This window comes from Hypanus sabinus, unplaced genomic scaffold (assembly GCF_030144855.1).
Source record: "Hypanus sabinus isolate sHypSab1 unplaced genomic scaffold, sHypSab1.hap1 scaffold_244, whole genome shotgun sequence".
Lineage (NCBI taxonomy): Eukaryota > Metazoa > Chordata > Chondrichthyes > Myliobatiformes > Dasyatidae > Hypanus > Hypanus sabinus.
In genome coordinates, this window is record NW_026780560.1 from 224,137 (window position 1) to 246,397 (window position 22,261).

The 22,261-nt window shown below is 49.9% G+C and overlaps 1 protein-coding gene across 1 annotated transcript in view; it reads right to left on the bottom strand.

Moving 5' to 3' along the window:
* clstn3 (calsyntenin 3) overlaps positions 1-22,261 on the bottom strand; it is a 383,889-nt gene that overhangs the window by 208,045 nt on the left and 153,583 nt on the right. The window contains exons 16-18 of the mRNA XM_059960279.1: positions 19,990-20,125; positions 18,877-19,058; positions 18,024-18,104 (exon numbers count right to left, since the gene is read on the bottom strand). Coding sequence (XP_059816262.1) covers positions 18,024-18,104; positions 18,877-19,058; positions 19,990-20,125 — 399 coding nt within the window. The remainder of the gene's footprint in view (positions 1-18,023; positions 18,105-18,876; positions 19,059-19,989; positions 20,126-22,261) is intronic.

A 22,261-nucleotide genomic window follows, 5' to 3' on the forward strand; every position in this document is an offset into this window, starting at 1 on the left:
ATCCACTCCCTCACTGTCTCCCTCTCTGTTCTCAATCCATTCATTCACTGTCTCTCCCTCTCTGTTCTCAATCCACTCCCTCACTGTCTCTCTCTCTGTTCTCAATCCATTCCCACAGTGTCTCTCTCTCTATCCATTCCCTCACTGTGTCTCTCTCAATCCACTCCCTCACTGTCTCTCTCTGTTCTCAATCCACTCCCTCACTGTCTCTCTCCCTCTGTTCTCAATCCATTCCCTCACTATCTCTCTCTCTATGTTCTCAATCCACTCCCTCACTGTCTCTCTCACTATGTTCTCTATCCACAGCTCAATGTCTTCTCTCTCTCTGTTCTCAATCCATTCCCTCACTGTCTCTCTCTAGCCACAGCTCACTGACTTCTCTCTCTGTTCTCAATCCACTCCCTCACTGTCCCTCTCTCTCGATTCTCAATCCATTCCCTCACTGTCTCTCTCCCTGTTCTCAATCCACTCCCTCAGTCTCTCTCTCTGTTCTCAATCCACTCCCTCACTGCCTCCCTCTCTGTTCTCAATCCACTAACTCTGTCTCTCTCTCTGTTCTCAATCCATTCCCTCACTCTTCTATCTCTCTGTTCTCAATCCATTCCCTCACTGTCTTCTCTCTCGCTGTTCTCAATCCACTCCCTCACTGTCTCTCTGTTCTCAATCCACTCCCTCACTGTCTCCCACTCTGTTCTCAATCCATTCCCTCACTGTCTCTCTCTCTGTTCTCAATCCACTCCCACTCTCTCTCTCTATCCACAGCTCACTGTCTTCTCTCTCTCTGTTCACTATCCACTCCCCAGCTGTCTCTCTCTGTTCTCAATCTACTCCCTCACTGTCTTCTCTCTCTCTGTTCTCAATCCACTCACTGTCTTCTCTCTCTCTGTTCACTATCCACTCCCTCACTGTCTCTCTCTATCCACAGCTCACTGTGTTCTCTCTCTGTTCTCAATCCACTCACTCTCTCTCTCTGTTCTCAATCCACTCCCTCACTGTCACTCTCCCTCTGTTCTCAATCCATTCCCTCACTGTCTTCTCTCTCATTGTTCTCAATCCACTCCCTCACTGTCTCTCTTTCTCAATCCATTCTCTCACTGTCTCTCTCTCTCTCTATGTTCTCAATCCACTCCCTCACTGTCTCTCTCTCTCTATGTTCTCAATCCACTCCCTCACTGTCTTCTCCCTCTCTGTTCTCAATCCACTCCCCTCACTGCTTCTCTCTCTGCTCTGAATCCACTAACTCACTGTCTCTCTCTCTCTGTTCTCAATCCATTCCCTCACTGTCTTCTATCTCTCTGTTCTCAATCCATTCCCTCACTGTCTTCTCTCTCGCTGTTCTCAATCCACTCCCTCACTGTCTCTCTGTTCTCAATCCACTCCCTCACTGTCTCCCACTCTGTTCTCAATCCATTCCCTCACTGTCTCTCTCTCTGTTCTCAATCCACTCCCTTACTCTCTCTCTTGATCCACAGCTCACTGTCTTCTCTCTCTCTCTCTGTTCACTATCCACTCCCCAGCTGTCTCTCTCTGTTCTCAATTTACTCCCTCACTGTCATCTCTCTCTCTGTTCTCAATGAATTCCCTCACTGTCTCTCTGTTCTCAATCCATTCCCTCACTGTCTCTCTGTTCTCAATCCACTCCCTCACTGTCTCTCTCTCTGTTCTCAATCCACTCCCTCACTGTCTCTCTCTCTATTCTCAATCCACTCCCTCACTGTCTCTCTCTCTGTTCTCAATCCACTCCCTCACTCTCTCTCCATCCACAGCTCACTGTCTTCTCTCTCTCTCTGTTCACTATCCACTCCCTCACTGTCTCTCTCTGTTCTCAATCTTCTCCCTCACTGTCATCTCTCTCTCTGTTCTCAATGAATTCCCTCACTGTCTCTCTGTTCTCAATCCACTCCCTCACTGTCTCTCTGTTATCACTCCAGTCCCTCACTGTCTCTCTCTGTTCTCAATCCATTCCCTCACTGTCTCTCTCTCTCTCTATGTTCTCAATCCACTCCCTCACTGTCTCTCTCTCTCTCTCTGTTTTCAATCCAGTCCCTCACTATCTCTCTGATCTCAATCCACTCCCTCACTATCTCTCTGTTCTCAATCGACTCCCTCACTGTCTCTCTCTGTTCTCAATCCACTCCCTCACTGTCTCTCTCTATCCACAGCTCACTGTCTTCTCTCTCTCTGTTCTCAATCCACTCACTGTCTCTCTCTCTGTTCTCAATACATTCCCTCACTGTCTTCTCTCTCATTGTTCTCAATCCACTCCCTCACTGTCTCTCTTTCTCAATCCATTCCCTCACTGTCTCTCTCTCTCTCTCTGTGTTCTCAATCCACTCCCTCACTGTCTCTCTCTCTATGTTCTCTATCCACAGCTCAATGTCTTCTCTCTCTCTGTTCTCAATCCACTCCCTCACTGTCCCTCTCTCTCGATTCTCAATCCATTCCCTCACTGTCTCTCTCTCTGTTCCCAATCCACTCCCTCACTCTCTCTCTCTATCCACAGCTCACTGTCTTCTCTCTCTCTCTGTTCACTATCCACTCCCCAGCTGTCTCTCTCTGTTCTCAATCTACTCCCTCACTGTCTTCTCTCTCTCTGTTCTCAATCCATTCCCTCACTGTCTCTCTGTTCTCAATCCATTCCCTCACTGTCTCTCTCTCTATTCTCAATCCACTCCCTCACTGTCTCTCTCTCTGTTCTCAATCCAGTCCCTTACTGTCTCTCTCTCTCTCTGTTCTCAATCCACTCCCTCACTGTCTCTCTCTCTATTCTCAATCCACTCCCTCACTGTCTCTCTCTCTGTTCTCAATCCACTCCCTCACTCTCTCTCTCTATCCACAGCTCACTGTCTTCTCTCTCTCTCTGTTCACTATCCACTCCCTCACTGTCTCTCTCTGTTCTCAATCTTCTCCCTCACGGTCTTCTCTCTCTCTGTTCTCAATGAATTCCCTCACTGTCTCTCTGTTCTCAATCCACTCCCTCACTGTCTCTCTGTTATCACTCCAGTCCCTCACTGTCTCTCTCTGTTCTCAATCCATTCCCTCACTGTCTCTCTCTATGTTCTCAATCCACTCCCTCACTGTCTCTCTCTCTCTCTCTGTTTTCAATCCACTCCCTCACTATCTCTCTGTTCTCAATCCACTCCCTCACTATCTCTCTGTTCTCAATCGACTCCCTCACTGTCTCTCTCTGTTCTCAATCCATTCCCACAGTGTCTCTCTCTCTATCCATTCCCTCACTGTGTCTCTCTCAATCCACTCCCTCACTGTCTCTCTCTCTATCCACAGCTCACTGTCTTCTCTCTCTCTGTTCACTATCCACTCCCTCACTGTCTCTCTCTCTCTCTGTTCACTATCCACCACCTCACTGTCTCTCTCTATCCACAGCTCACTGTCTTCTCTCTCTCTGTTCTCAATCCACTCACTGTCTCTCTCTCTGTTCTCAATCCATTCCCTCAGTCTTCTCTCTCATTGTTCTCAATCCACTCCCTCACTGTCTCTCTTTCTCAATCCACTCCCTCACTGTCTCTCTGTTCTCAATCCACTCCCTCACTGTCTCTCTCTCTATGTTCTCTATCCACAGCTCAATGTCTTCTCTCTCTCTGTTCTCAATCCATTCCCTCACTGTCTCTCTCTATCCACAGCTCACTGACTTCTCTCTCTGTTCTCAATCCACTCCCTCACTGTCCCTCTCTCTCGATTCTCAATCCATTCCCTCACTGTCTCTCTCTCTGTTCTCAATCCACTCCCTCACTGTCTTCTCTCTCGCTGTTCTCAATCCATTCCCTCACTATCTCTCCCTCTATCCATTCCTTCACTGTCTCTCTCGATCCACAGCTGTCTTCTCTGTTCTCATTCAACTCCCTCACTGTCTCTCTGTTCTCAATCCATTCCCTCACTGTCTCTCTCTGTTCTCAATCAACTCCCTCACTCTCTCTCTGTTCTCAATCCACTCCCTCACTGTCTCTCTCTCTCTGTTCTCAATCCACTCAATCACTGTCTCTCTATCCACAGCTCACTGACTTCTCTCTCTGTTCTCAATCCACTCCCTCACTGTCCCTCTCACTCGATTCTCAATCCATTCCCTCACTGTCTCTCTCCCTGTTCTCGATCCACTCCCTCACTGTCTCTCTGTCTGTTCTCAATCCACTCCCTCACTGCCTCTCTCTCTGTTCTCAATCCACTAACTCACTGTCTCTCTCTCTCTGTACTCAATCCATTCCCTCACTGTCTTCTCTCTCTCTGTTCTCAATCCATTCCCTCACTGTTTCTCTCTCTATCCATTCCCTCACTGTCTCTCTCTCGATCCACAGCTGTCTTCTCTCTCTGTTTTCAATCAACTCCCTCACTCTCTGTTCTCAATCCACTCCCTCACTGTCTCTCTGTTCTCAATCCATTCCCTCACTGTCTCTCTCTGTTCTCAATCAACTCCCTCACTCTCTCTCTGTTCTCAATCCATTCCCTCACTGTCTCTCTCTATCCATTCCTTCACTGTCTCTCTCTCGATCCACAGCTGTCTTCTCTCTCTGTTCTCAATCAACTCCCTCACTATCTCTTTTTTCAATCCACTCCCTCACTATCTCTCTGTTCTCAATCCACCCCCTCACTGTCTCTCTCAGTTCTCAATCCACTCCCTCACTGTCTCCCTCTCTGTTCTCAATCCATTCCCTGACTGTCTCCCTCTCTGTTCTCAATCCATTCATTCACTGTCTCTCCCTCTCTGTTCTCAATCCATTCCCACAGTGTCTCTCTCTCTATCCATTCCCTCACTGTGTCTCTCTCAATCCACTCCCTCACTGTCTCTCTCTCTATCCACAGCTCACTGTCTTCTCTCTCTCTGTTCACTATCCACTCCCTCACTGTCTCTCTCTATCCACAGCTCTCTGTCTTCTCTCTCTCTGCTCTCAATCAACTCCCTCACTGTCTCTCTGTTCTCAATCCACTCCCTCACTGTCTCTCTCTGTTCTCAATCCACTCAATCACTGTCTCTCTCTATCCACAGCTCACTGACTTCTCTCACTGTTCTCAATCCATTCCCTCACTGTCTTCTATTTCTCAGTTCTCAATCCACTCCCTCACTGTCTCCCTCTCTGTTCTCAATCCATTCCCTGACTGTCTCCCTCTCTGTTCTCAATCCATTCATTCACCGTCTCTCCCTCTCTGTTCTCAATCCACTCCCTCACTGTCTCTCTCCCTGTTCTCGATCCACTCCCTCACTGTCTCTCTCTCTCTGTTCTCAATCCATTCCCTCACTGTCTTCTCTCACTCTGTTCTCAATGCACTCCCTCACTGTCTCTCTCCCTGTTCTCAATCCACTCCCTCACTGTCTCCCTCTCTGTTCTCAATCCATTCCCTGACTGTCTCCCTCTCTGTTCTCAATCCATTCATTCACCGTCTCTCCCTCTCTGTTCTCAATCCACTCCCTCACTGTCTCTCTCTCTGTTCTCAATCCACTAACTCACTGTCTCTCTCTCTCTGTTCTCAATCCATTCCCTCACTGTCTTCTCTCACTCTGTTCTCAATGCACTCCCTCACTGTCTCTCTCCCTGTTCTCAATCCACTCCCTCACTGTCTCTCTCTCTGTTCCAAATCCATTCCCTCACTGTCTCTCTCTCTCTGTTCTCAATCCACTCCCTCACTGTCTCTCCCTCTGTTCTCAATCCACTCCCTCACTGTCTCTCTCTCTGTTCTCAATCCATTCCCTCACTGTCTCTCTCTCTCTATCCATTCCCTCACTGTCTCTCTCTCGATCCACAGCTGTCTTCTCTCTGTTCTCAATCAACTCCCTCACTGTCTCACTGTTCTCAATCCACTCCCTCACTGTCTCTCTGTTCTCAATCCATTCCCTCACTGTCTCTCTCTGTTCTCAATCCACTCCCTCACTGTCTCTCCCTCTCTCTCTCTATCCACAGCTCTCTGTCTTCTCTCTCTCTGTTCTCAATCCACTCCCTCACTATCTCTTTTTTCAATCCACTCCCTCACTATCTCTCTGTTCTCAATCCACTCCCTCACTGTCTCTCTCAGTTCTCAATCCACTCCCTCACTGTCTCCCTCTCTGTTCTCAATCCATTCCCTGTCTCCCTCTCTGTTCTCAATCCATTCATTCACTGTCTCTCCCTCTCTGTTTTCAATCCATTCCCACAGTGTCTCTCTCTCTATCCATTCCCTCACTGTGTCTCTCTCAATCCACTCCCTCACTGTCTCTCTCTCTATCCACAGCTCACTGTCTTCTCTCTCTCTCTGTTCACTATCCACCTCCTCACAGTCTCTCTTTCTCAATCCACTCCCTCACTGTCTCTCTCACTGGTCTGAATCCATTTCCTCACTGTCTCTCTCTGTTCTCAATCCATTCCCTCACTGTCTCTCTCTGTTCTCAATCCACTCCCTCACTGTCTCTCTCCCTCTGCTCTCAATCCACTCCCTCACTGTCTCTCTTTCTCAATCCATTCCCTCACTGTCTCTTTCTCTGTGTTCTCAATCCATTCCCTCACTGTCTCTCTCTCTGTTCTGAATCCACTCCCTCACTGTCTCTCTCTGTTCTCAGTCCACTCCCTCACTGTCTCTCTCTCTCTATCCATTCCCGCACTCTCTCTCTATCCACAGCTCACTATCTTCACTCTCTCTGTTCTCAATCCACTCCCTCACTGTCTCTCTCTCTATCCACAGCTCACTGTCTTCTCTCTCTCTGTTCTCAATCCACTCCCTTACTGTCTCTCTCTCTCTGTTCTCAATCCACTCCCTCACTGTCTCTCTCCCTCTGTTCTCAATCCACTCCCTCACTGTCTCTCTCTCTGTTCTCAATCCATTCCCTCACTGTCTCTCTCTCTATCCATTCCCTCACTGTCTCTCTCTCGATCCACAGCTGTCTTCTCTCTGTTCTCAATCAACTCCTTCACTGTCTCACTGTTCTCAATCCACTCCCTCACTGTCTCTCTGTTCTCAATCCATTCCCTCACTGTCTCTCTCTGTTCTCAATCCACTCCCTCACTGTCTCTCCCTCTCTCTCTCTATCCACAGCTCTCTGTCTTCTCTCTCTCTGTTCTCAATCCACTCCCTCACTATCTCTTTTTTCAATCCACTCCCTCACTATCTCTCTGTTCTCAATCCACTCCCTCACTGTCTCTCTCAGTTCTCAATCCACTCCCTCACTGTCTCCCTCTCTGTTCTCAATCCATTCCCTGTCTCCCTCTCTGTTCTCAATCCATTCATTCACTGTCTCTCCCTCTCTGTTTTCAATCCATTCCCACAGTGTCTCTCTCTCTATCCATTCCCTCACTGTGTCTCTCTCAATCCACTCCCTCACTGTCTCTCTCTCTATCCACAGCTCACTGTCTTCTCTCTCTCTCTGTTCACTATCCACCTCCTCACAGTCTCTCTTTCTCAATCCACTCCCTCACTGTCTCTCTCACTGGTCTGAATCCATTTCCTCACTGTCTCTCTCTGTTCTCAATCCATTCCCTCACTGTCTCTCTCTGTTCTCAATCCACTCCCTCACTGTCTCTCTCCCTCTGCTCTCAATCCACTCCCTCACTGTCTCTCTCTCTGTGTTCTCAATCCATTCCCTCACTCTCTCTCTCTGTTCTGAATCCACTCCCTCACTGTCTCTCTCTGTTCTCAGTCCACTCCCTCACTGTCTCTCTCTCTCTATCCATTCCCGCACTCTCTCTCTATCCACAGCTCACTATCTTCACTCTCTCTGTTCTCAATCCACTCCCTCACTGTCTCTCTCTCTATCCACAGCTCACTGTCTTCTCTCTCTCTGTTCTCAATCCACTCCCTTACTGTCTCTCTCTCTCTGTTCTCAATCCACTCCCTCACTGTCTCTCTCCCTCTGTTCTCAATCCACTCCCTCACTGTCTCTCTTTCACAATCCATTCCCTCACTGTCTCTCTCTCTATGTTCTCAATCCACTCCGTCACTGTCTCTCCCTCTATGTTCTCAATCCAATCCCTCACTGTCTTCTCTCTCTCTGTTCTCAGTCCACTACCTCACTGTCTCTCTCTATCCACAGCTCACTGTCTTCTCTCTCTCTGTTCTCAATCCACTCACTGTCTCTCTCTCTGTTCTCAATCCATTCCCTCACTGTCTCTCTCTGTTCTCAATCCACTCCCTCACTGTCTCTCCCTCTCTCTCTCTATCCACAGCTCTCTGTCTTCTCTCTCTCTGTTCTCAATCCACTCCCTCACTATCTCTTTTTTCAATCCACTCCCTCACTATCTCTCTGTTCTCAATCCACTCCCTCACTGTCTCTCTCCGTTCTCAATCCACTCCCTCACTGTCTCCCTCTCTGTTCTCAATCCATTCCCTGTCTCCCTCTCTGTTCTCAATCCATTCCCACAGTGTCTCTCTCTCTCTGTTCCCAATCCATTCCCTCACTGTCTCTCTCTCTCTGTTCTCAATCCATTCCCTCACTGTGTCTCTGTCTGTTCTCAATCCACTCCCTCACTGTCTCTCTCTGTACTCAATCCATTCCTTCACTCTCTCTCTCTGTTCTCAATCCATTCCCTCACTGTCTCTCTCTCTCTGTTCCCAATCCATTTCCTCACTGTCTCTCTCTCTGTTCTCAATCCACTCCCTCACTGTCTCTCTCTATCCACAGCTCACTGTCTTCTCTCTGTTCTCAATCCACTCCCTCACTGTCTCTCTCTGTTCTCAATCCACTCAATCACTGTCTCTCTCTATCCACAGCTCACTGACTTCTCTCACTGTTCTCAATCCATTCCCTCACTGTCTTCTATTTCTCAGTTCTCAATCCACTCCCTCACTGTCTCCCTCTCTGTTCTCAATCCATTCCCTGACTGTCTCCCTCTCTGTTCTCAATCCATTCATTCACCGTCTCTCCCTCTCTGTTCTCAATCCACTCCCTCACTGTCTCTCTCCCTGTTCTCGATCCACTCCCTCACTGTCTCTCTCTGTACTCAATCCATTCCTTCACTCTCTCTCTCTGTTCTCAATCCATTCCCTCACTGTCTCTCTCTCTCTGTTCCCAATCCATTTCCTCACTGTCTCTCTCTCTGTTCTCAATCCACTCCCTCACTGTCTCTCTCTATCCACAGCTCACTGTCTTCTCTCTGTTCTCAATCCACTCCCTCACTGTCTCTCTCCCTGGTCTGAATCCATTTCCTCACTGTCTCTCTAACTCTCTGTTCTCAATCCATTCCCTCACTGTCTCTCTCTGTTCTCAATCCACTCCCTCACAGTCTCTCTCCCTCTGTTCTCAATCCACTCCCTCATTGTCTCTCTTTCTCAATCCATTCCCTCACTGTCTCTCTCTCTCTGTTCTCAATCCATTCCTTCACTGTCTCTCTCTCTGTTCTGAATCCACTCCCTCACTGTCTCTCTCTGTTCTCAATCCACTCCCTCACTGTCTCTCTCTCTCTATCCATTCCCGCACTCTCTCTCTATCCACAGCTCACTGTCTTCTCTCTCTGTTCTCAATCCACTCCCTCACTGTCTCTCTCTCTATCCACAGCTCACTGTCTTCTCTCTCTCTGTTCTCAATCCACTCCCTCACTGTCTCTCTCTGTTCTCAATCCACTCCCTCACTGTCTCTCTCCCACTGTTCTCAATCCACTCCCTCACTGTCTCTCTTTCTCAATCCACTCCCTCACTGTCTCTCTCTGTTCTCAATCCACTCCCTCACTGTCTCTCTCCCTCTGTTCTCAATCCACTCCCTCAGTGTCTCTCTTTCTCAATCCATTCCCTCACTGTCTCTCTCTCTATGTTCTCAATCCACTCCCTCACTGTCTCTCCCCTCTATGTTCTCAATCCACTCCCTCACTGTCTTCTCTCTCTCAGTTCTCATTCCCTCACTGTCTCTCTCTATCCACAGCTCACTGTCTTCTCTCTCTCTATTCTCAATCCACTCCCTCACTGTGTTCTCAATCCATTCCCTCAGTCTCTCTCTCTCTGTTCTCAATCCATTCCCTCACTCTCTCTATCCACAGCTCATTGTCTTCTCTCTCTCTGTTCTCAATCCACTCCCTCACTCTCTTCTCTCTCTCTGTTCTCAATCCACTCCCTCACTGTCTCTCTCTGTTCTCAATCCATTCCCTCATTCTCTCTCTCTCTGTTCTCAATCCATTCCCTCACTGTCTCTCTCTCTCTGTTCTCAATCCATTCCCTCACTGTGTCTCTGTCTGTTCTCAATCCACTCCCTCACTGTCTCTCTCTCTGTTCTGAATCCACTCCCTCACTCTCTCTCTGTTTCCAATCCATTCCCTCACTGTCTCTCTCTCTCTGTTCTCAATCCATTCCCTCACTGTGTCTCTGTCTGTTCTCAATCCACTCCCTCACTGTCTCTCTCTGTTCTCAATCCACTCCCTCACTGTCTCTCTCTGTTCTGAATCCATTCCCTCACTGTCTCTCTCTCTCTGTTCTCAATCCATTCCCTCACTGTGTCTCTGTTCTCAATCCACTCCCTCACTGTCTCTCTCTGTTCTCAATCCACTCCCTCACTGTCTCTCTCTGTTCTGAATCCACTCCCTCACTGTCTCTCTCTCTGTTCTCAATCCATTTCCTCACTGTCTCTCTCTCTGTTCTCAATCCACTCCCTCACTGTCTCTCTCTGTTCTCAATCCACTCCCTGTCTCTCTCTCTCTCTTCTCAATCCATTCCCTCACTGTGTCTCTGTTCTCAATCCACTCCCTCACTGTCTCTCTCTGTTCTCAATCCACTCCCTCACTGTCTCTCTCTCTCTGTTCTCAATCCACTCCCTCACTGTCTCTCTCTCTGTTCTCAATCCATTTCCTGACTGTCTCTCTCTCTGTTCTCAATCCACTCCCTCACTGTCTCTCTCTGTTCTCAATCCACTCCCTCACTGTCTCTCTCTCTGTTCTCAATCCACTCCCTCACTGTCTCTCTCTCTCTCTCTCTCTCTGTTCTCAATCCACTCCCTCACTGTCTCTCTCCCTGGTCTGAATCCATTCCCTCACTGTCTCTCTCTCTGTTCTGAATCCACTCCCTCACTGTCTCTCTCTCTATCCATTCCCGCACTCTCTCTCTATCCACAGCTCACTGTCTTCTCTCTCTCTGTTCTCAATCCACTCCCTCACTGTCTCTCTGTTCTGAATCCATTCCCGCACTCTCTCTGTTCTCAATCCACTCCCTCACTGTCTCTCTCTGTTCTCAATCCACTCCCTCACTGTCTCTCTCTATCCACAGCTCACTGTCTCTCTCCGTGTTCTCAATCCACAGCTCACTGTCTCCCTCTCTGTTCGCAGTCCACTCCCTCACTGTCTCTCTCCCTGGTCTGAATCCATTCCCTCACTGTCTCTCTCTCTGTTCTGAATCCACTCCCTCACTGTCTCTCTGTTCTCAATCCATTCCCTCACTCTCTCTCTCTCTGTTCTCAATCCATTCCCTCACTGTCTCTCTCTCTCTGTTCTCAATCCATTCCCTCACTTTGTCTCTGTCTGTTCTCAATCCACTCCCTGACTGTCTCTCTGTGTTCTCAATCCACTCCCTCACTGTCTCTCTCTCTGTTCTGAATCCACTCCCTCACTGTCTCTCTCTGTTTCCAATCCATTCCCTCAGTCTCTCTCTCTCTGTTCTCAATCCACTCTCTCACTTTCCTCTCTCTGTTCTCAATCCATTCCCTCACTGTCTCTCTCTCTGTTCTCAATCCACTCCCTCACTGTCTCTCTCTCTGTTCTCAATCCACTCCCTCACTGTCTCTCTCTCTGTTCTCAATCCACTCCCTCACTGTCTCTATCCACAGCTCACTGTCTTCTCTCTCTCTGTTCTCAATCCACTCCCTCACTCTCTTCTCTCTCTCTGTTCTCAATCCACTCCCTCACTGCCTCTCTCTCTGTTCTCAATCCATTCCCTCACTGTCTCTCTCTCTCTGTTCTCAATCCACTCCCTCACTGTCTCTCTCTGTTCTCAATCCACTCCCTCACTGTCTCTCTCCCTCTCTCTCTCTGTTCTCAATCCACTCCCTCACTGTCTCTCTCTCTGTTCTCAATCCACTCCCTCACTGTCTCTCTCTCTGTTCTCAATCCACTCCCTCACTGTCTCTCTCTCTCTCTCTCTCTCTCTCTGTTCTCAATCCACTCCCTCACTGTCTCTCTCTCTGTTCTCAATCCATTTCCTGACTGTCTCTCTCTCTGTTCTCAATCCACTCCCTCACTGTCTCTCTCTGTTCTCAATCCACTCCCTCACTGTCTCTCTCTCTGTTCTCAATCCACTCCCTCACTGTCTCTCTCTCTCTCTCTCTCTCTGTTCTCAATCCACTCCCTCACTGTCTCTCTCTCTCTCTATCCATTCCCGCACTCTCTCTCTATCCACAGCTCACTGTCTTCTCTCTCTCTGTTCTCAGTCCACTCCCTCACTGTCTCTCTGTTCTCAATCCATTCCCGCACTCTCTCTCTGTTCTCAATCCACTCCCTCACTGTCTCTCTCTGTTCTCAATCCACTCCCTCACTGTCTCTCTCTATCCACAGCTCACTGTCTCTCTCCGTGTTCTTAATCCACCCCCTCACTGTCTCTCTCTGTTCTCAATCCATTCCCTCACTGTCTTCTTTCTCATTGTTCTCAATCCACTCCCTCACTGTCTCTCTCTATGTTCTCAATCCACTCCCTCACTGTCTCTCTCTCTATGTTCTCTATCCACAGCTCACTGTCTTCTCTCTCTCTCTCTGTTCTCAACCACTCCCTCACTGTCTCTCTCTATCCACAGTTCACTGTCTTCTCTCTCTGTTCTCAATCCACTCCCTCACTGTCTCTCTCTCTGTTCTCAATCCTCTCCCTCTGTCTCTCTCTCTCTGTTCTCAATCCTCTCCCTCTGTCTCTCTCTCTCTCTGTTCTCAATCCACTCCCTCTGTCTCTCTCTGTTCTCAATCCACTCCCTCACTGTCTCTCTCCCTCTGTTCACAATCCATTCCCTCACTGCCTTCTCCCTCATTGTTCTCAATCCATTCCCTCACTGTCTCTCTCTCTGTTCTCAATCCATTCCCTCACTGTCTTCTCTCTCGCTGTTCTCAATCCACTCCCTCACTGTCTCTTTCTGTACTCAATCCACTCCCTCACTGTCTCCCACTCTTTCTCAATCCATTCCCTCACTGTCTCCCTCCCTGTTGTCAATCCATTCCCTCACTGTCTCCCTCTCTGTTCTCAATCCATTTATTCACTGTCTCTCTCTCTCTGTTCTCAATCCACTCCCTGTCTCTCTCTATCCACAGCTCACTGTCTTCACTCTCTCTCTGTTCACTATCAACTCCCTCACTGTCTCTCTCTGTTCTCAATCCATTCCCTCACTGTCTCTCTCTCTCTGTTCTCAATCCATTCCCTCACTGCCTCCCTCTCTGTTCTCAATCCACTAACTCTGTCTCTCTCTCTGTTCTCAATCCATTCCCTCACTGTCTTCTATCTCTCTGTTCTCAATCCACTCCCTCACTGTCTCTCTCTCTGTTCTCAATCCACTCCCTCACTGTCTCTCTCTATCCACAGCTCACTGTCTTCTCTCTCTCTGTTCACTATCCACTTCCTCACTGTCTCTCTCTATCCACATCTCAATGTCTTCTCTCTCTCTGTTCTCAATCCACTCACTGTCTCTCTCTCTCTGTTCTCAATCCACTCCCTGACTGTCTCTCTCCCTCTGTTCTCAATCCATTCCCTCACTGTCTTCTCTCTCGTTGTTCTCAATCCACTCCCTCACTGTCTCTCTTTCTCAATCCATTCCCTCACTCACTCTCTCTCTCTCTCTATGTTCTCAATCCACTCCCTCACTGTCTTCTCTCTCTCTGTTCTCAATCCACTCCCTCACTGCCTCTCTCTCTGTTCTGAATCCACTAACTCACTGTCTCTCTCTCTGTTCTCAATCTACTCCCTCACTGTCTCTCTCTGTTCTCAATCCATTCCCTCACTGTCTTCTCTCTCGCTGTTCTCAATCCACTCCCTCACTGTCTCTTTCTGTACTCAATCCACTCCCTCACTGTCTCCCACTCTTTCTCAATCCATTCCCTCACTGTCTCCCTCCCTGTTGTCAATCCATTCCCTCACTGTCTCCCTCTCTGTTCTCAATCCATTTATTCACTGTCTCTCTCTCTCTGTTCTCAATCCACTCCCTGTCTCTCTCTATCCACAGCTCACTGTCTTCACTCTCTCTCTGTTCACTATCAACTCCCTCACTGTCTCTCTCTGTTCTCAATCCACTCCCTCACTGTCTTCTCTCTGTGTTCGTGTTCTATAACACCATGTTACAGGAGCAGAAGTAGGCTATTCGGCCCGATTGCGTCTGCTTCACCATTCAGTCAAGGGCTGATCCAGTTCTGCCAGTCATCCCCACTCCCCTGCCTTCACCCCATACCCTTTGAAGCCCTGGCTAATCAAGAATCTATCTCTGCCTTAAATGCACCCAATGACTTGGCCTCCACAGCCGCTCGTGAGAACAAATGATACAGATTTACCACCCTCTGACTAAAGTAATTTCTTCACATCTCTGTTCTTTATGGACGTCCTTCAATCCTGAGGTCATTTCCTCTTGCCCTAGAATTCCCTGTCATGGGAAATAACTTTGCCATATTCAATCTCTTCAGGACTTTTAACACTCGTAATGTTTCAATGAGATCCCCCCCCTCATTCTCCTGAACTCCAGGGAATACAGCCCAAGAGCTGCCAGACATTCCTCATACAGTAACCCTTTCATTCCTGGAATCATTCTCATGAATCTTCTCTGAACCCTCTCCAATGTCAGTATATCCTTTCTAAAATGAGGAGCCCAAAACTGCACACAATACTCCAAGTGTGGTCTCACGAGTGCCTTGTAGAGCCTCAACATCACAACCCACCTCTTATCTGCTATACCTCTAGAAATGAATACCAACATTGCTTCCTCACCACCAACACAACCTGGAGGTTAACCTTTAGGGTGTCCTGCACAAGGACTTCCAAATCCCTTTACATCTCTGCATTTTGAAATCTGTCCCCATCTAAATAATAGTTTCCCCATTTATTTCTTCCACCAAAGCGCATGACCATACACTTTACAACATTGTATTTCATTTGCCACTTCTTTGCCCATTCCCCTAAACTATCCAAGTCTCTCTGCAGACTCTCTATTTTGTCAGCACTACTGACCCCTCCACCTATCTTTGTATCATTGGCAAATTTAGCCACAAATCCATTAATACCATAGCACAAATCATTGACATACATTGTAAAAAGCAGCGGTCCCTGTGGAACTCCACTGGTAACCGGCAGCCAGCCAGAATAGGATCCCTTTATTCCCACTCTCTGCTTTCTGCTGACCAGCCAATGCTCCAACCACGCTAGTCACTTTTCTGTAATTCCATGGGCTCTTGTCTTGCTAAGCAGCCTCATGTGCGGCACCTTGTCAAAGGCCTTCTGAAAATCCAAGTACAACACATCTACTGCATCTCCTTTAACTACCCTGCCTGTAATTTTCTCAAAAAATTGCAGTAGGTTTGTCAGGCAGGATTGTCCTTTCAGTAAACCATGTTGGTTTTGGCATATCTTGTCATGTGTCTCAGGTATTCCATAAACTCACCCCAAACAATCGATTCCAACAACTTCCCAACCACTGATGTCAGCCTAACATGTCTATAGTTTCCTTCCTGCTGCCTCCTACCCTTCTTAAACAGCAGAGTGACATTTGCAATTTTCCAGTCATCCAGTACAATGCCAGAAGCTATTGATTCGTGGAAGTTCATTGTTAATGCCTCTGCAATCTCTCCAACTACTTCCTTCAGAAATCGAGGGTGCATTCCATCAGGTCCAGGAGATTTATCCACCCTCAGACAATTAAGCTTCCTGAGCACCTTCTCAGTCATGATTTTCCCTGCACAAACTTCACTTCCCTGACACTCTTGAATGTCCGGTAAACAGCAGATGTCTTCCACTGTGAAGACTGATGCAAAATACACATTCAGTTCCTCTGCCATCTCTATGCCTCTCATTACAATATCCCCAGCTTCATTTGGTATTGGTCCTGTATCTACCCTCGACTCTCTTTTACCCTTTAAAAAAACTTTTACTATCTTCTTTGATATTAGTCACCAGCTTCCTTTCATAATTCATATTTTCCTTCCTAATGACCTTAGTTTCCTTCTGTAAGTTTTTAGAAGCTCCCAATCCTCTATCTTCCCACTAGCTTTGGCTTCCTTGTATGCCCTCTCTTTTGCTTTTACTTTGGCTCTGACTTCACTTGTCAGCCATGGTGGAGTCCTCCTTCCATTTGAAAATTTCTTTTTATTTGTAATATATCTGTCTTGCTCTGCTGCCCTTCCTGCTAGTGTCCTTTTCTAGTCAACTTTGGCCAGTTCCCCCTCATGCCACTGTAATTTCCTTTATTCCACTGAGATATCAACCCAGTGGAATTTAGTTTCTCCTTCTCAAATTTCAAAATGAAGTTGATCATATTGTGATCACTGTTCCCTAAGGGTTCCTTAACCTTAAGCTCTCTTATCACCTCCGGATCATTGCCCAACACCCAATCCAGCACAGGTGCTCCCCAATGGGCCCAACAACAAGCTCTTCTTTGACATTCTACAAATTCTCTGTCGAGGTCCAGTACCGGCCTGGTTTTCCCAATCCGCTTCTATGTTAAAATCCCCAACGATTATGACATTGCCCTTCTGACACGTCTTTTCTATCTCCTGCTGTAATTTGTAATCCACAACCTGGCTGCTGTTTGGAGGCCTGTATACAGCTGCCATTAGGGTCCTTTTAACTTGCCAGTTCTTAACTCAACCCATAGAGACTCTACACCTTCCGATTCTATGCCATTCCTGTCTAATGATTTAATATTATTTCTTATACACAGGACCACACCACCCCCTCTGCGCACTAACCTGTCTTTCCACTCCATCACTGTCTTTCTCTCTCTCACTCTCTCTTCTCAATCCCCTCCCTCACTCTATCTCTCTGTTCTCAATCCATTTCCTCACTATCTCTCCCTTGACAGCACTGTTTTATCTTCTGCCCTCCCACTAGCTCTGTTGTTGAGCTTCACTGTGCTCCATTGCACAATCTCTCTCTCCTGTTTTACACTCACACCATTCTTCTCTCGTTTTCTGTACTTTCCTACCACACTCTCACCATCCTTCTCCTATCCTCTCTGTTGTCTGTACACTCATTCCTTCTTCCCCCTCTCACTATCCTTCTCCTATCCTCTCTGCTCCCAGTACCTTCTCTCCTTCCCCTCTCCCCCTCCCACACTCTCACCATCCTTCTTCTATCCTTTCTGCTTCCAGTACCCTTTCCTTCTTCCTCTCTCCCCCCCACACTCACACCATTCTCTCCCTCCAGCCCCTCCCATCCTCCCTCGCTTCCATATTCTTTCCCATCTCGCAAGCCTTCACTCGCACCCTCTTCCTTTGCCTTCTCCTTCTGCCCTCTCCTTCTCCCACCTTCCCCTCCCCTTTCTCTCTCTCCTCTCACACCCTACTGGCCCCTCTTCCCTCCCTGAACCTGTTCCTGGTGATGACCTGCTGGTGTGGGGTCTTGGGAGGGAGTGGGGCTCCCTGGAAAAGAGGATGGAGGAGTGAGGAGAGGGATGGCATCGAGGGAGAGGGGAACGAGGGTCAGTGGGGATGTGACCAGTCCTGGGGGGGGCATAGCGCGACAGGGAAGCAGCCATCTCCAGCAACACCAGAACCTGGGGAGGGAGAGTGGGGAGGGTGGGTTTGGAGGGGGGAGGTGAGGGAGAGGAAGTGAGATAGGGAGAGAAGTCAGAGGAAGAGGAGGTGAGAGGGAGGAAGAAGTGAGGCCAGAGGATTTGAGGGGGTGGAGAGGGGCAGGTGTTGAGAGAGGGGGGTGAAGGGGGTGGAGTGATGAGGGATGGGGTTAGAAGGAGAGAGAAGGGGTAGTGGAGAGCACAAGCTGTGTGCTTATTGGGTTCAGGGGTCAGGTTGGCAGAGATGTACAAGGAGATAAGGTTGATGTGATGAGGTCGGGGATCACACGTCGCAGGCACACGGTGGTTTGTCGGTCTGGGAGAAAGGTCACGGTGATGCAGTTGGGGTCACGGAGGGGTTGATGAGGGGTCAGTATTGGCAACCGGTCACCTTCTCCTGCCCTGAGGAGCTTGGGGTCATTGGGTCGTGACCATCTGACACCTCCCCCGACCCCTGCCGGTGCTCATAGGTCTGGGGTCAGGGGTCAGGGAGGGAGTATGGGGAGAAGGTGGAAAGGGGGGTTTAGGAAGGGGTAGAGGCAATGGAAGATGACGGGAGGAGATGGAGGTGGGGGTAGGGGGAGTGGGAAAATGGTGCATTAGAGGAGGAGGACGGGAAGGATAAGGGTGAGAGGGGGTAGAAAAGTTGCAGATTAATATGGGCTCACAATGGCTTCCTTTTATCCCTCCCTCCCTCCATTCTTCCCTCAATCCCTCCCTCCATGCATCCCTCCCTCCATCTTTATGTCCTTGCCCCCTTTTGCCCTTCAAGATTTCCCCCTCCTCATCTCTTGTTCCCTCCCTCCCTCCTCACCCCCCTCCATCAGAACTCTCCCTTCTCTCTTCCTCTCCCACCCTCTTGCTCCTTCTCATCCTCTTTCCCTCATTCACTCCGCCATCGTCCCAATCACAACCTGCCCCTCTCCCTTCATCATTCCTTCCATCTCTCTTGTCTCCCACAATCTTCCCTTTACTCCTACCAAGCCCTCCCTCCTTCCCCTTACTTCCACCCCTCCTTCTTGCTCACCCTCATCACTCCTCCTCCCCCTTATTCTCATCTTTCCACCCCTCCTCCCCTCAGCCCTCCCACTCACCTTTCCTCTCCCTCCATCTCTCCACCACACTGCTTCCCCATCCTCCTTCCCCTCATTCCTCCACCCCGGCCCCCTCTCCCTCATCATCCCTCCTTTGCCTTTCACAAGTCATCCCTAACTTGTCTCCCTCTCCTCTCACTCCCTCCTCACCTCCATGGGGTTGACAATGATGGTAAGGGCACTGTCGTCCCAGAAGGCTTCGCCCTCCTGCCCCCGTCGTGTGTCCTGTGGTCCAGGCCGGACGGAGCGGATCCGGAATATTCCGAGGATGACCATCAGGACCAGGAAGGCGACGCAGACCAGGATGATGACCGTGGCGGCCCCGGGGACCACTGTGAGTGGAGGGGCAGGATAAAGGAGGGAGGGGGTTTAGAGGGCAGCCCAAAGTCCCCCACCTCATCCCCACTGCCCACTCCCCTTTCCCTGTCCTAACTCTGACTCCCCCTCACCCTTCTCATCCCCATTCCTCTCCTCTCCCTCCCTTTCTCCTTCCTCCTCCCTCTCCACCACTCAGCCGTTCTTCTCACCCACCTCCCACTCCTCCTCCTCCTGTTCCCCCCCCTTTTCCCCCTCTCACTCCCTCTTCCCCTGGTCCCTTCCGCTCTTCTCCCACCACCTCCCACTCCCTCTTCCCCGGTCCCTCCGCTCTCCTCCCTCATCCCCCGCCTCCTCTTCCCCCCTCTCCCGCTCCTCCCACTCTCCTCCTCCTTTCCCCCTGCCTTCCCTCCATCTCCCACTGCCCCTTCTGGATCCCCTCCATTTTCTCCTCCCCTTCCGTTTCCCTCCCACTCTCTTCTTCCTTCTACTCCCACTACTCCCTCCCCCACCACCCCCACTCCCCCGCTTGAACTCCTTCTGTACATGCGAGACGGAGTGCATCCTGAACGGAAAATCCCCCACAGTCACGGATACGGCCCAGCCCATCGAAGGAAAACCACTCCCCGCAACCCATGGAGGTACGGGAACCTCGGGACCCTCACTAGCAGGTTCGGGAACAGTCACCCCCTCAACCATCAGGCTCTTGAAGCGGAGGGGACAACTTTGTTCAGCTTCTCTTCCCCCGTTCTCGGTTCATTCATTGCCTGCACATCGGCTCTCTGTCCTGCAGGGGGAGCTCTTTCACTGATTCTGTTCTGTTTCTCTGCAGGTACTGCGAATGCCCCCAGGGAAGTGAATCTCGGGGTCGCTACGTGATGACTTTTTTTTGTTAATTTGACCCTACATTTACCCTGAGCTTTGACCTCGCGGTGAACCCAGACTGACCTGAGCTGCGGTGGGTGCTAGCCACCCGGTGCCCGGCCAGCTCGGGGTGCCCCCGGTGAGCCGAGTGCAGGAACTGTTGTCCCAGCTGTAGGTGGCTGGGTTGTACCGGGGATCCCAGGGTGTGGAGCACGTTCAGCTGTCGGGCACGCGAAGGGGAAGAGGGGTTAGTCGGGGTAGGGGAAGAGAGGGCAGGAAGGGAGAGGGGGCGAGAAGCAGAAAGGGGAGGAAAGGGCGAGGGAGGAGAGCGGCGGAGGAGGGGGAATGAGGAAGAATGTGATGAAGCGGATTAGAGATGGGCAAAAGTGGAAGAGGAGAAGGGGAGGGGGAGAGAGGGAGCGGAAGGGGAGGGAGATAAAGAGCGAGGGCAGGGGCGGAGCGACGAAGAGAGTTGGGGGTGAGATGAGGAGAGAGAAAGAAAATGGGAGAGAAGGGGGTAGACAGGAGGTGGGAGTGAGTGAGGGAGGGGTGACGGTGTGAGAGACCGGGGACGAATGGTTGAGAGGTGAGGAGGGAGGAGAGGTGGAGAAGGGGAAGATGGATGAGTGGGAGGGAATGGGAAGGAAGGGGGCAGAAATAGAGAGACAGAACAAGAGAGAGAAAGGGGTGATACAGGGGAGAGGATGAGGCAAGGGGAAGAGAGGTGCGAGAATGGGCAGTATTGGAGAGGCAGCAGCGGAGAGAGTGAGAGAGGAGGAGAGGGGATGGGACAACAGAGAGAGAGAAAGAGAAAGAAAGAAACAGAAAGTCACAGAGTTAGGCACAGTGTTAGGCAGAGTGAAGACCCCTCCCCACCGACCCCACGACCGGGGCAAGGGCGACCCCTCCCCAAAATTCTCCCCGTTGCAGTGGTAGGAGACACATCAGGATGGGAGGGGCTAGAGTGGACAAGCCCTATCACATGGGCGCTTCTTCAGCCGATTCTGACCCCGTCGCAAAAATCCGGAGGGGTGGGGACGGGTTGAGGTGACTGCCCGCCCCTCTCTTGGGGTCCCGTCGCATCCCGCTGGTGTTCCCAGAAAGGGGGAGCGCGGAGTCGGATGTATTCCCGGGAACTGCCAGGGCTGGACAGCACTGGGCTTGGTGAAATGGTGCAAATGGCATCGCCCGCTAGCGAATAAGAGATGAGCTTCACTTCAAAGCTTGGCTTTATTTGTCACGTCTACATTGAAACATACGGCGAGGTGAGACAAATCAAAGCGGCGAGGGCCAGACATTGCAGGCCCACTCCCTGACAGCTGCGTCTCTGGGGTGCAGGAGGACAGCGGGGAAAGGCACGGGGGATCCGGAGCAAGGCACACAAGAAGACGAGGGACTCGGATATCGATGAGATGGGAGCCCGGTGACCCGGCGTTACAATGACCTTTCCCTCAAAGTCCGTGAACAGTGGAAGAGCTGGCCATTGACTTTGGGGAACAGAGGAGACCAGGCACTCCTGGTCTACCTGAACAGTCGCAGCAACAACCTGGCACTCAACGTCAGTGAGACCAAAGGGGTGAGTGACTGCGGGCTTCAGGAGGGGTAAGACCAAAGTGGGGAGAGTTCCTGGGTGTCAGTCAGTACCCCTGAGGACCTAACCGGGTCCCAACATCTCGATGCGGCGACAAAGAAGTCAAGACGGAGGCTACACTTCATTAGGAGTCTGAGGAGATTTGCTTTTCCACCTAAAACCCTGGAAAAGTGCTACTGTGGGGAGCATCCTGACAGGCTGTATGGGGGGGGGGGGGGCTACTAAACAGGACCGAAAGAAGCCACAGAAAGTCATAAAATTGGTCAGCTTCATTATGAGTACCAGCCTACACAGTACCCAGGACGTCTTCAGGGAGCGGTGTCTCAGAAAGGCAGTGTCCATTATTAAGGACCTCCAGCACCCAGGGCATGTCCTTTCCTCACTGTTACCATCAGGGAGGAGGTACAGGAGCCTGAAGGCACACACACAGCGATTCAGGAACAGCTTCTTCCCCTCTGCCGTCCGATTCCAAAATGTGCATTGAACCCTTGGACACTACCTCACATTTTTTTATTATCACTGTTTTAACTATTTGATATACTGATGTACATTTACGATAATTCATTTTACCATGTTATCACGTATCTCATTCAACTGCTGCTGCTAAGTTAACAAATCTCACAACATATGCCGGTGATATGATGCGTGATCCTCCTTTTGAGTTTCGAAGTCCGAGGAGTGAACATCACCGACCCTGTCCCATTCCGGCACTGGGACACTACGGCTGAAAATGCCTATATACTCTCAGGAGGCTGAAGGAACTCG